The sequence below is a fragment of the Silurus meridionalis genome, chromosome 25 (genome assembly GCF_014805685.1).
Source record: "Silurus meridionalis isolate SWU-2019-XX chromosome 25, ASM1480568v1, whole genome shotgun sequence".
In the NCBI taxonomy this organism is placed as follows: domain Eukaryota; kingdom Metazoa; phylum Chordata; class Actinopteri; order Siluriformes; family Siluridae; genus Silurus; species Silurus meridionalis.
This window is the reverse complement of record NC_060908.1, coordinates 6,923,054-6,935,000: the sequence shown is the minus strand read 5'-3', so window position 1 is coordinate 6,935,000 and position 11,947 is coordinate 6,923,054. Positions and strand designations below refer to the sequence as shown.

Below are 11,947 nucleotides of genomic sequence, written 5' to 3'. Positions count from 1 at the left end.
TAAAAAAGTTGCACTGGCTGGTTTTGTTCGTCTTGGAGGAAGCCAGTGGTTCTAAGCAACTTAAACTGAGGAGTTGTCTAATCAGTGTGTATAATTATATATATATATATATATATATATATATATATATATATATATATATATATATATATATATACACACACACACACACTGGAGATTAAAATTAGAGAACAATTTATAAACAATTGAACAATTCTAAAATAATGTCATCTTCACTGCTCAACAGTTGAAGGAGTTTTTGTCCTGTCTATATCATGCTACCAGAACACCTTTTCCACAAAATAACTAAGGCATTTAAAAAACATTATTTTGCAGAAAACACACTGATCAAAATTAGAGAACAATGACTGTAGCATGGAAAAAGATTACAACAAAATTTTCTGAAGGTTACAGCAGTCAGCAATTAGTAGGAAGTGTACAGGCCTCTGCTCTGAATGACTTCAGCACATCTGCGGCCACAGGACAGCACTAGTCTTTCACACTGCTCTGGTGTGATTTTGGTCCACTCTTCTTCCAGTCTCCTCCACAGTTCGGTGACTGTAGTGGGTTTCTTGGCCATAACTTTGTCGCCAAGGATTTTCCAGAGGTTCTCTATTGGGTTGAGATCAGGACTCTGAGCAGGCCATGTCATTATTTCAATGTTTTCAGTTTCAAGGAACTGCTTCACCCGTTTTGCTGTGTGACATGGAGCGTTGTCCTGCATGAACACTGCAGGCTGATTGGGTGATGAACGTATGGAAGGAACCATATGTTGTTGAAGAAGGTTCTGATAAACATTTGCATTTACTCTGCCATGTAGCTGTATAAGAGGCCCAACTCCTGCTGCAGAAAACATGCCCCAAACCATGACACTTCCTCCTCCACTTTTCACTGACTTCTTTACACACTTTGGGTTCAGTCTTTCTCCAGTTTGTCACCGAAAATAATGTTTCCCATCGGACCCAAATAAATTAAACTTGCTTTCATCACTGAAGTGAACTTTGGGCCAGTTCTCCTCCGTCCACACAACATGCTCCTCAGCATAGCTTAGTCTAGCCTTTTGATTCTTTCTGCTAATGAGAGGTTTGGTCACTGCAGAGTGGGCTTTCAGTCCAAATGCTCTTAAATGTCGAGACACTGTATGACGAGACAGATCCTTACCCTGTTCAGCGCTGAACTAGTGAGCAATTCCAGCTGCAGTGTGGAAACGATTGTCCATTGAGATCCTCCGCAGTATCCTGTCCTCTCTTGTATTTGTCTTCCATGGACGATCAGCCTTCTCGGTGGACTTGAATGAGTTTGTGATGTAAAGAGTCAATATTCTTGAAATCACAGATTTGGAACGACCAACTTGTTTTGCTATGGCTGAGAGGGTCATCCCTTTGGCCTTCATCTGGACAACCTGCTGCCGGGGGCTTTTAGTCACTTTAGAACGGCCCACCATCTTGCAGAGTCAGTGAAAATAATGTTTTTTTTTTTTGGAAATGCCTTATTTTGTGGAAAAGGTTTTCTCGTTGCATGATATAGACAGGACAAAAACTCCTTCAACAGTTGAGCAGTGAAGATGACATTATTTCGGAATTGTTCAATTGTTTATAAATTGTTCTCTAATTTTGATCTCCTGTGTGTGTGTGTGTGTATGTGTGTGTGTGTGTATATATATATATATGTATATATATATATATATATATATATATATATATATATATATATATATATATATATATATATATGTATATATATATATATATATATATATATATATATATATATATATATATATATATATATATATATATATATATATATACACACACACACACATACATATACATACATACACACCATTTCTGATTCATCTACGGCACACAAATCAATACTTGAGGAAACTGCTGACTTCAAAGGCATATAAAAGCATTTTGTTTGTCTCTCCTTCCCTGAAAATTGCATTCTATTTTGTTCCAAAAATGATTAGAACTATTAGGTTGAATTTCTATTATGAAACAAAAAGGACAATGGGTATGCATAGGGTAATAACAAATAATAAACAATTCCTGGTCAGAATTTAAGACAAAGCTGGCGGACTTTACGTCCAATGCATCAATTCCCTAAACAAGCAAATAAATATCAAATGCATCATTTGTTTCACAAACCCTCTCCAGTTCGATGGTGAAGCTTTGGTCCCAGGCTTCCTTGCCCACAGGCCGCCAGTGTGTGCGACCCACCATTCGGTTATCCACCTTCAAAACTGCACTGATTTCCGCTGTGGTGAAAACACACACTACATTTTCCCCATTTCAAACAACAAATGCACTAAAATCAACTCAATACGGCCACAGTAAATTAATCAGATTTACAAGTTACAAAAGCTGATCTTTCAAAGTTCCCAAAAAGGTTAAAATCTGGTTATGCCTTGAAGTGGTTTTATCAGTATGATAATGAGACCTACTGCAAAGTTCGTCGGTTTTGGTCATCTTGCCATTGGTGCTACGTGTAGACAGGCCGGTCCTCATTCTGAGGGACTTGGCTTCTGAGGGGCTGCTGGGGGAGGAGGAAGCACAGGCCACGCGACAGCGGCCTGGCACGGATTCCAACAGATCCTGACAGCCCATTAATCTGACTTCCAGCCGACCTACACAAACACACATAAACCATGCTCAGCAAATGCAGTCACACAAAGTCAATCATTACTGCATCTGCAATGAATTGTAAGATATTGCTTGTGTTTATATTAATAAAAAAAAAATTCTGAAATCAAAAGTCAAACAATAATGCTCAAATAAGAGGAATCTTTAACTCTTTCTTTGTACAGATGTGACCGTTCTGTATAACTGTGTGATGCGGTAACATTTTTGAGATGGTTTAGAAATTAATTACGCAAGAACTTCTGTGAAATCGACACATTGCTACTCTTGGGCCCTTGAGCAAGGCCCTTAACCCTCTGTGCTCTAGGGGCGCTGTATCATGGCTGACCCTGCCGAGAACTTGGTGAAGATAAAAAACGATACCTGTAAGACTGGCAGGTTTAAAGAACGAAGATGAGGAGGCAGACGAGGAGTGATGGCGGTCTCTCTGCAGGCCCAGGATGGGCGAGGCCCCCACAGTCAGCTCCTCTTTAATGTCAGCTCGTTTGGGGTGATCTGCAGGTAGCTCCATGAGCCTCCGCTCCAGAGACAGACGCAGAAGATCCAGCTTCTGGGAGGACTCCTGGAGACTAGCTTGAGCCTGAACACATTTTTAAATGACAATGCATTAGAGACTCCAAAAAGATAAATTGGGCAGAAAAAAAAGCAAATTACAGTCCTACCCTAAAAAAAATATATCTCACTTAAATAAATTATAAATTCATAAGTAAATAAATGGAATACATTTTCACAATTATTTAAATTATAATATATTGGAACGACGCATGACTGTTTACAGAATACTGGACGTGATAAATACACAACCACACAGAGCTTTTTGTGCCCAGCAGTCCAACTGCATATGTAAACATAACTGCATGCAGGAACCTTAAATTTGCTTAGCCAAACAAATAAAAGACCTTCAATTTTTTAAAAAGGTCACACCTCAGCCAGTGCACGGCGGTCTTGAACGCGACGGCCTCCAAGCTGCCTCACCACGTTTTTGGCCCCTTCGGCCACTGCAGCCTCGATCCTTAGGTGATGCCGAAGCTCTTCCATCCTCAGCTCCAGGGGGCTGATGGTCTCAGAAGGCCGCCCTGAAAATGCAAAGCCCGTTGTTTTCTCTTTCTTTTTTTTTTTTTTAAAATGAGTCTAAAAAAATATATATATTTGTCTCAATTCCATACCAGACTGTGAAACATGTTTTCACCATGTCAGATTATACAATAAAAGATGCTCTCAGAGGAGACCTGTGATTAAAGAAAATTACTATGTTCTGCTTACACGACTGAGCAGTGTGATGCAGGCTTATGCAGAAAATGGAGTAAACATAAACACAGAAATAGCTGCTTGAGACTTGGTAAGCTGTTGGTAATAATGTATTATATAATAACATGAGCAATTCAGTACTTTGACCGATATAAAGATTTCTTTTACAATTTGTGAGATGTGTCTTTGATTTAAAATTGGGCAAAAAAACTTTGAGAGTATAAACCTGTACAGAAATGGACCGTTTTTGACTGTCTGTGCTCACCAACTGTTTCTGAGGCTTCTCGTTCACCATCTCTGGCCTGAGCCACTTTAACAATTTGCATGCGCAGCAGCTCGATTTTGGTCCTACTATCCTGCAGCATCTGCTGGGCTGTGGACAGCATCTTTCGGTCCTGAAGTGAGAGAATGGCAGGTAAGTAAAAGGAAGATAAAGCCACAGGAAAGTAAAAGAGGGAGAGGGAGATGGACATGGACGAAGATCAATCAGTAAACAGGGGTGAGAGAAAGAATGAGAGAGAAAGAAGAAGCAGAAGTACAAAAAGAAAGCCTAAACAGGAGAGAGAAAAATATTAGATCAGAAAGCATAGAATGATGCTTTCTCCCAAAATATGATGGCAAACAGGACAGTAGCTCTGCTGTGACCTTTTATAGCTTCCTATTACTTTCTATGATCGTAGCTCCAGTTGGGGGAGTGGTAGCTCCAGTGGTTAAGGCGCTGGATTACTGATCGGAAGGTCGGGGGTTCAAGCCCTGGTATCGCCAAGCTGCCACTCTTGGGCCCTTGAGCAAGGCCCTTAACCCTCTGTGCTCCAGGGGCACTGTATCATGGCCGACCCTGCGCTCTGACCCCAGCTTTCAAGCAAGCTGGGATATGCGAAGAACAAAATTTCACTGTGCTGTAATGTATATGTTACAAATAAAGGCTATTTTATTCTATTCTATTCTATTCATACAGACAACCAGGTATCTAGAAAACCCAACCACATGTGTTACTAACAACTCTGACAGCAAAGTTTTATTAGCCATGATAATTAACAATAGACACATTTTAATAACATAATGAAACGAAATGAGAAAGGTCAAAAAGGGCAATTTGCAGACAAAACCAATTTAAAGTGAACAAATAATGTGAAAATCCCAGCTCAAATGACACGCACGCACTGTTTGGAATGCATTATATATAGAGGGCAGTGTTTGAACTATTACAAAATGCAGCTTTAGGCAAAGCCAATGTAAACAATGATCAAACAACGAATGCAACATTCGTCTTTTTGGCTCAGGACGGTGCCTTCATTTGCTGTAATCCAAAGCCTCGAGCAAATAAAGCTATGTTTTGAAATATGTGATGGATGGTGCATGTCCTTCACTGCCTTTTCAGCAATTTTACGTGCATTTCTGGAATGAATGGAATGGAAGAGATTGCAATTGTATTTCATGCAGGAGGTAAAACATTTGTCTGGAGGTCAGAATAGACACAAAATAATAAAAAAATATACAAGAACATTTACATTTTGGTGAAAAGTTCAACAAATTTTTTTTTACATGTGTAATGTAAATAAATAAATAAATAAATAAATAAATAAATAAATAAATAAAGCAGGTCCAAACTGACAGGCATGTAAACACTGCATAAAAAAATACAAAACACCACTACCGTCCATAGCGCTCTCCCCCTTTCTAGGCAGTTTAACAGCTCATCAGTCATCTTTGGTGGACTTTGAGACTGCTGAATGGCATCTCCTTTTTCCTTCACTCTCCCCATCAGATGTTGTCTCCTGCTGGTGGGGTCCTTCTATCACCCCTAGTCGAACCCAATCATGCTGTTGGGCTTATTTGTGCCTGGAGCCAAGGTGCTAAGTTCTCATCTTATCCGACATCACTGCTTTAAAAGCCATCCCTCACCTTCTTCTTATTGTTTAGTGTCCTTGCATCTTACTGCCTCTCTTTCTATTCCTCCCTCCCTCCCTTCCTCATTCAAACTGCCTGTTCTATTAAGCGATGTCCCTCACTCCTTCTCTTCTCACTCCCACCCCTCTCACTCTCTTCTCTGGAGTTATAAAGCAGTATGCTGGTGCTACTGCTGTTCTCTTCAGCTTGGCTAGCCCACACTCGAGAGCTACAGCATTGGTTGGTTCGGAGTCACATGGCCCGATGCTGTCGCCAGGCCCAGGACAGGAGCTACGTGTTAAAGGTGTGCGTGTGTAAGAAAGAAAGAGAGACAGAGGCTCAGAACTCAGTGCTGCATGCTTCCAGGATGGCAGTGGAGGCATAAATCAGAGCCTGCTGCGACATTTAGTACTAAGAAGGCAGCAGTAGCAACAGCAGGAGAAAAGGGAGTCAGGAATGGCAAAGCACAATCTCTGGTGTACTAGAGGTCATCAGTTTAAAGGAGGGTATGTAGAAAACCTTTTAAGAAATAGAGTAGGAGGAGACTTACAGCAATCAAAATTTGAAGCAGTAGGTTTTCAGGAACAAAACTTACAGGCCTGGTCCAGCCAGTTATGGTAAATGAACAGAATGCTTATATTTGCATGCAAAGTGCTTTTCCCAAAAAGGAGCAAAAAAAACACAAAAAACAATGCAATTCATTGTAGGTGATTAAAACAAAACATTTTTTTTTTTTTACAAAGATTCTAAATATAAAACTGTGTTGAATATCACATAGAAATTGAAAAAACGGTGGTCCAGAAATAGCCACAATCTTATTTAAAATGGTAGAATAAACTTTTGTTGCCATGGTAACCCATGAAAACCTTATTGTAGCCATCACCCTTTATTAAGACAATTTTCTACCACAGCAAAATGTAGAACACGAATTGATTTCCCCCCCCCTTAAATTTATGGCATTTTATTGCTTACAAATTTTCTTTAGATTTCAAAACTCCAGTAAGAATAGACCAAGTCAAACTTTCAAGGCCCAGGACCATTGGGACCATAAAATACATCTATCAAATCAGAAAAAATGAACATACTAAAATATACAAATGTCTAACACTGGCCCAGAGTTGATAATCTAAAGAATGAGTATGTGCTGCTGAATGGTTTCAACAGGAGAGCTGCAGGATCTCCTCACCTTAACTGAACAGCTGGCATACATCTGGATGATGTTCTCAGCTCCTTGCTTCACCTTCAGCTCCATGTTGAGCTGCTTCTTTAGGGTGCGAATGCGACTGCCCAGAGGAGATGTAGAGTCCTCCCAGTGGCATGGGTCTGGAGAAATGGCAGTATCTGGGGGGGTAGGGGGGACAGCCAAGGAATGCTATTCTCAAGAAATTGTAAAATTAATAATGACTGAGCCCTAAGCAACACCAACAATTTGATTAGATCAATATAACTTTGTATTCAAAACATCCCCTGAATTATAAATGCATTAAAGGAGTATTGCTTTTGTTATCCCCTGGGGTGGGTACTGATAAGTCATTTAAACAACAACAACAACAGGACAGACATCAAATAAATACAAGCTCAAACAGTTGTTTGGTTCTGAGACATATGAAGTTTCAAGCAGAGAAATTGGGTCATGACACACTAACCAGTATACAGCAATGACTGTCTGATATTTATTCCGATTCCTCAAGTGGTGGTGTTTATTAAATAGGCTCAGTATGTCAACCAAAAATATTCCAGCTAATTGTATAACACCAGGAAACAATTCAGTAAAGTCACAGAAATTATCTTCTTCTTTCTGCTTCTCCCATTAAGGGTCACCACAGCAGATCATCCGTTTCCATACCCACTATCCTCTACATCTGCCTTTTCAAACCTGCATGTCTTCCCTCACCACATCCATAAACCTCCTCCTTGGCCTTCCTCTTTTCCTCCTTCCTGGTATCTCCATCCTCAGCATTCTTCTACCAATATACCCCATGTCCCTCCTCTGCACATGTCCAAACCATCTCAGTCTCACCTCCCTCACCTTGTCTCCAAAACGACCTACATGCGCTGTCCCTCTAATAAACTCATTTCTAATCCTGTCCATCACCATCACTCCTAACGAACACTTCAACATCTTCAGCTCTGCTACCTCCAGCTCCACCTCCTGTTTTTTAGTCAATGCCACGGTCTCTAAACCATTCAACATCGCAGGTCTCACCACAGTCCTATAAACTTTTCCCTATCACAAATCACTCCTGTCACTCTTCTCCACCCACTTCACCCTGCTTGCACTCTTTTCTTCACTTCTCCACACACACTCCATTACTTTGCACTGTTGAACCCAGGTACCTAAACTCCTCCACCTTCTCCACCTCTTCTTCCGTGCAACCGCACCACTCCACTGCCCTCTGTCTCATTCACACACGTACTGTTTTACTCCTACTGACTTTCATTCCTCTTCTCTCCAGCGCGTACCTTCAGCTCTCCAGGCTCTTCTTAACCTGATCCCTACTCTCAGCACAAATAATATCATCCACAAACATCATAGTCCACAGAGATTCCTTACCTCGTCCGTCAACCTGTCCATCACCACTGTAAACAGGAAAGGGCTCAGAGTCAATCCTTGATGCAGTCCCACCTCCAATGTAAAACAATCTGTCGTTCCTACTGCACATTTCACTGCTGTCACACTGTCCTCATACATGTCCTGCACCACCCTCACATACTTCTCTGACACACATGACTTTCTCATACAGTACCACAACTCCCCTCTCGGCACCCTGTCGTACGTGTTCTCTAAATCCACAAACACACAATGCAACTCCTTCTGACCTTCTCTATACTTCTCTATCAACATTCTCAAAGCAAATAATCCATCTGTGGTGATCTTCCTCAGCATGAAACCATACTGCTGCTCACAGCCTGGCTTCCACTACTCTTTCCCATAACTTCATGGTGTGACTGATCAACTTTATTCCCCTGTAGTTACTGCAGGTCTGCACATTTCCCTTATTCTTAAAAACTGGTACCAGCACACTGTTTTTGAACTGTCCTTCGAAAATGAAGGTTGGTTATTTGCAACACTGGCTCCTCCTCTAAGACTTTAAAAAATGCAATATCATACTCATCATCTCACCTGCGGGGGTCTCTCTCTCAGTAGCCATAGCTCGTGCATTCAGCTCCTGAAGCTCCCAGTGAAGCTGCTCCAGTTTGCGAGTGGAAGCACGTAATTGACCCTCCACATCAGCTGCACTCTTTTTGTTGGTGACGGCACGCCGCAGCCGCTCTGCTGCCTCCTTGATCTTCAGCTCTCGTTGTATCTCTTGCCTGAGCAGGGCACGGGCATCTTCTAGTCGCTGCTGGAACACTGGGTCAAGCAAGTCACCCTCTGGCAAACCCCGCAAGCAGCCACCCTATAAAATGGTGTTACAAAGCAAAATCGTTGACACCGAATATTTCAGACATGCTGAATACGCTTCTTGTCCTAGAGTTCTAAGTCAAGTAATCTTAGTGCAGTCACAGATAAAGCCTACGATCAATGCTAACTGCTGACTGTCTTCTCACATTTAAACACACCTCCATGTACATGCGTGAAAATGGAAATAATTATAATAATATGCTGGTTTGTATTACTCAGTGGACCAACATGTCCTTTCTATTGCTCACTAACTGCCATACAATTATTTTAATTAAAGGATATTTATTCGATTTTCTGCTACAAATCAAGATATCTGCTAACACAAAGTACATTCAAACTAAACAAATTTGATATACAAATCTTGACGCTAAAAATCTGGTCATTAATTGCCCTGACTAGAAAAATATTAATTGGGCACAGTTAATTATTTTCCACTGTGTATCTATACATGCTTGTGGCAGTTCGCTTTTTGGTGCATAATAAGTCTTTGGACTTCACACATGGTGAACGGGAACTTAACAAAGATAAGTATTTGTTGAACAGCTGATAGGCAGGTTGATAGACTTGTAACGCAATTAGTCAATTTTGCAAAAGACTTACAGCAATATCCCTCAATGACAACGTAGTGTGAGATCATTTACAACAATTTTCATATCACTGAACATTACTATAGTACAGAATACACTGTGTTCCCCAAAGACATGGTTTGGAATCCATGCAATGCTTCACTACACTCAGTTACTGTAAGAACACACTGACGTTTATGCAGTAGACATAACCGAAGTGTATTAAAGGTGCCCAAGAAACCATAATGTATACTAATAAGGTGAATGTCATAAAAAAATTATAAACCTGATTTAATTAATTAATCGAATTTAACTATTTCTCAAACCACAACAGATGAAATTTTTTATTTTATTTTTTAATAATAAATTATTGCTTTAATGCGTTTAAACACTATTAAGAGATAGACGGTTAATAGAAACAAAGCCCAGGTTGAACATGGAGTCCATTTGACTCAAGGGAGAAGGTTAGAAAGCAAGAACAAGCTGCACAAGAAGAAGCCAGTGCTGGTTAAACCTGCTGAACCTGAAACTCAGAAGCCCTTAATAATGACTAGTACATGATAAATACAACAAGCCATGAAATGACTACTGTAAGAATACAGTCAGCATAAAAAGAAGGACAGTGTTTGATATAAAACAGTGTATCACATAATCATATGATCACATTCACTGTGTGTGCACCAAGTCCTCATAAATCCGACCAAAATGACTGGAAAAAAAGTTTCATCCATTTCCCATTACCGCTCTTTATTTTTCATATTTATAAATATATAAACTGTAATAAATTCAGTCCAGGTTCCAGGTGCAATCCTGGGCCAAAGAAAAAAATATTCTATGATATTCAATCGATATAATATTATGTCCAAAAAAAACAAATAAAAAAACAAAACAACAACAGGTCACATTACACAAATATAACACACCATGAGATCACAACTGAGTTCAGATTTGCTTCAACTGATTATTTCTAATAAAGGAAGAAATACTCGTCAAAATGAATGCATAATATTTGTCTAACTTCTAGATGTATTATTTATAAATGTAATAAGGCAAATATAGTGTATTAGAGTTTGACCCTGGAGTTAATATAAACTTGGTAAACAAACTCTGCCCAGCATGCTAGTCAACGTTAATACTTATATGAACATATATACACACACACACACACACACACACACACACACACACACACACACACACACACACACACACACACAAATCAGGTTAATGATTCTTACCTGAAGTGTCACACCCGCCATTTGGATTTAAAGAAAAAAAGCGCCAGGTAAAGCAGGTTCTAGTTTGAAAGACTGAACCGAACAGATTCACTAACAGTGAGAAACCTAACCAACCAACGCCGCACCAAACATGTCGATTAAGCTTTTAAATTGTATATTTAATAAAACCCTACGAGCACAATGGAAACTCTCGCTCATGCATCCCCACCCAGCAGCAGCTCCACTCGCCGACGGAATTCTACAACTGACTGACAGATTGTTACCGGCGCGTCGGAAACTTTTTCCCCTTCTTTCCGTTTTCCTGAAGTTTGAAATTCCACTGACGCCTCCCTGAACAACGATTGGCTGCTGCACCTGTCAATCACAAAACAAACTAATGAAAACTATTATTATTGGCTATTATTGGCAACTGTGATCAAGTCACAAAGTGTTTATTTCTATAACAGCCAGTGCAGTAGTTCAAATCACAGGTTTATTAAAGGTTTATTATTATTATTATTATTATTATTATTATTATTATTATTATTGATATAAAATTTTACAATTTATAAATTATTAAAACTATATGTTTTTCAAAAAGATAACACATTATTACATTATGCAAAACATCCACCATGTATAAAATAACGTGTTATTATGTAAGAAAGAAAAACATTTTATATAGTAAAGTTTTCTGTAAGTGAATGTCTATTTAAAATGTATAGTTGTTTGTGGTGTAAAGTATCAGTACTTTGAACAGTCAGCAGGATTTTCCCCTTATAGAACACACAACTTTCTTGTTTCTGCATTTTTTTTCCTTCAAGAAAAAAAAAAAAGAGAGGCTGGTGAAGAAGTGAAAACATTCCCTCAGTGATTCATTCAGAACCTACATTTTCTATGGAAGTTCCACAACATTAAAAGTAACTATAAATGATTATTTGATCACTGGCAAATTAGAAGAGGATTGAATACTAA

At 39.4% G+C, this 11,947-nt stretch overlaps 1 protein-coding gene across 5 annotated transcripts in view; it reads right to left on the bottom strand.

The window, feature by feature from the left end:
* The window catches only part of pkn3 (protein kinase N3), a 21,677-nt gene extending 10,379 nt beyond the window's left edge, over nucleotides 1–11,298 (bottom strand). For 4 of the 5 annotated variants that reach the window (XR_006924355.1, XR_006924356.1, XR_006924357.1 and 1 more), the window contains exons 1-8: nucleotides 10,994–11,298; nucleotides 8,908–9,184; nucleotides 6,970–7,124; nucleotides 4,159–4,288; nucleotides 3,570–3,721; nucleotides 3,009–3,225; nucleotides 2,450–2,632; nucleotides 2,154–2,263 (exon numbers count right to left, since the gene is read on the bottom strand). Coding sequence is in view for 2 of the 5 variants with exons in the window: in XM_046838956.1 (XP_046694912.1) it covers nucleotides 2,154–2,263; nucleotides 2,450–2,632; nucleotides 3,009–3,225; nucleotides 3,570–3,721; nucleotides 4,159–4,288; nucleotides 6,970–7,124; nucleotides 8,908–9,184; nucleotides 10,994–11,014 (1,245 nt within the window). In the remaining 3 variants the exon portion in view is untranslated. Of the gene's footprint in view, nucleotides 1–2,153; nucleotides 2,264–2,449; nucleotides 2,633–3,008; nucleotides 3,226–3,569; nucleotides 3,722–4,158; nucleotides 4,289–5,550; nucleotides 5,885–6,969; nucleotides 7,125–8,907; nucleotides 9,185–10,993 lie in introns of those variants that run through there. The other variant, XM_046838957.1, reaches the window with a different exon arrangement.
* Nucleotides 11,299–11,947: the final 649 nt, after the last annotated feature.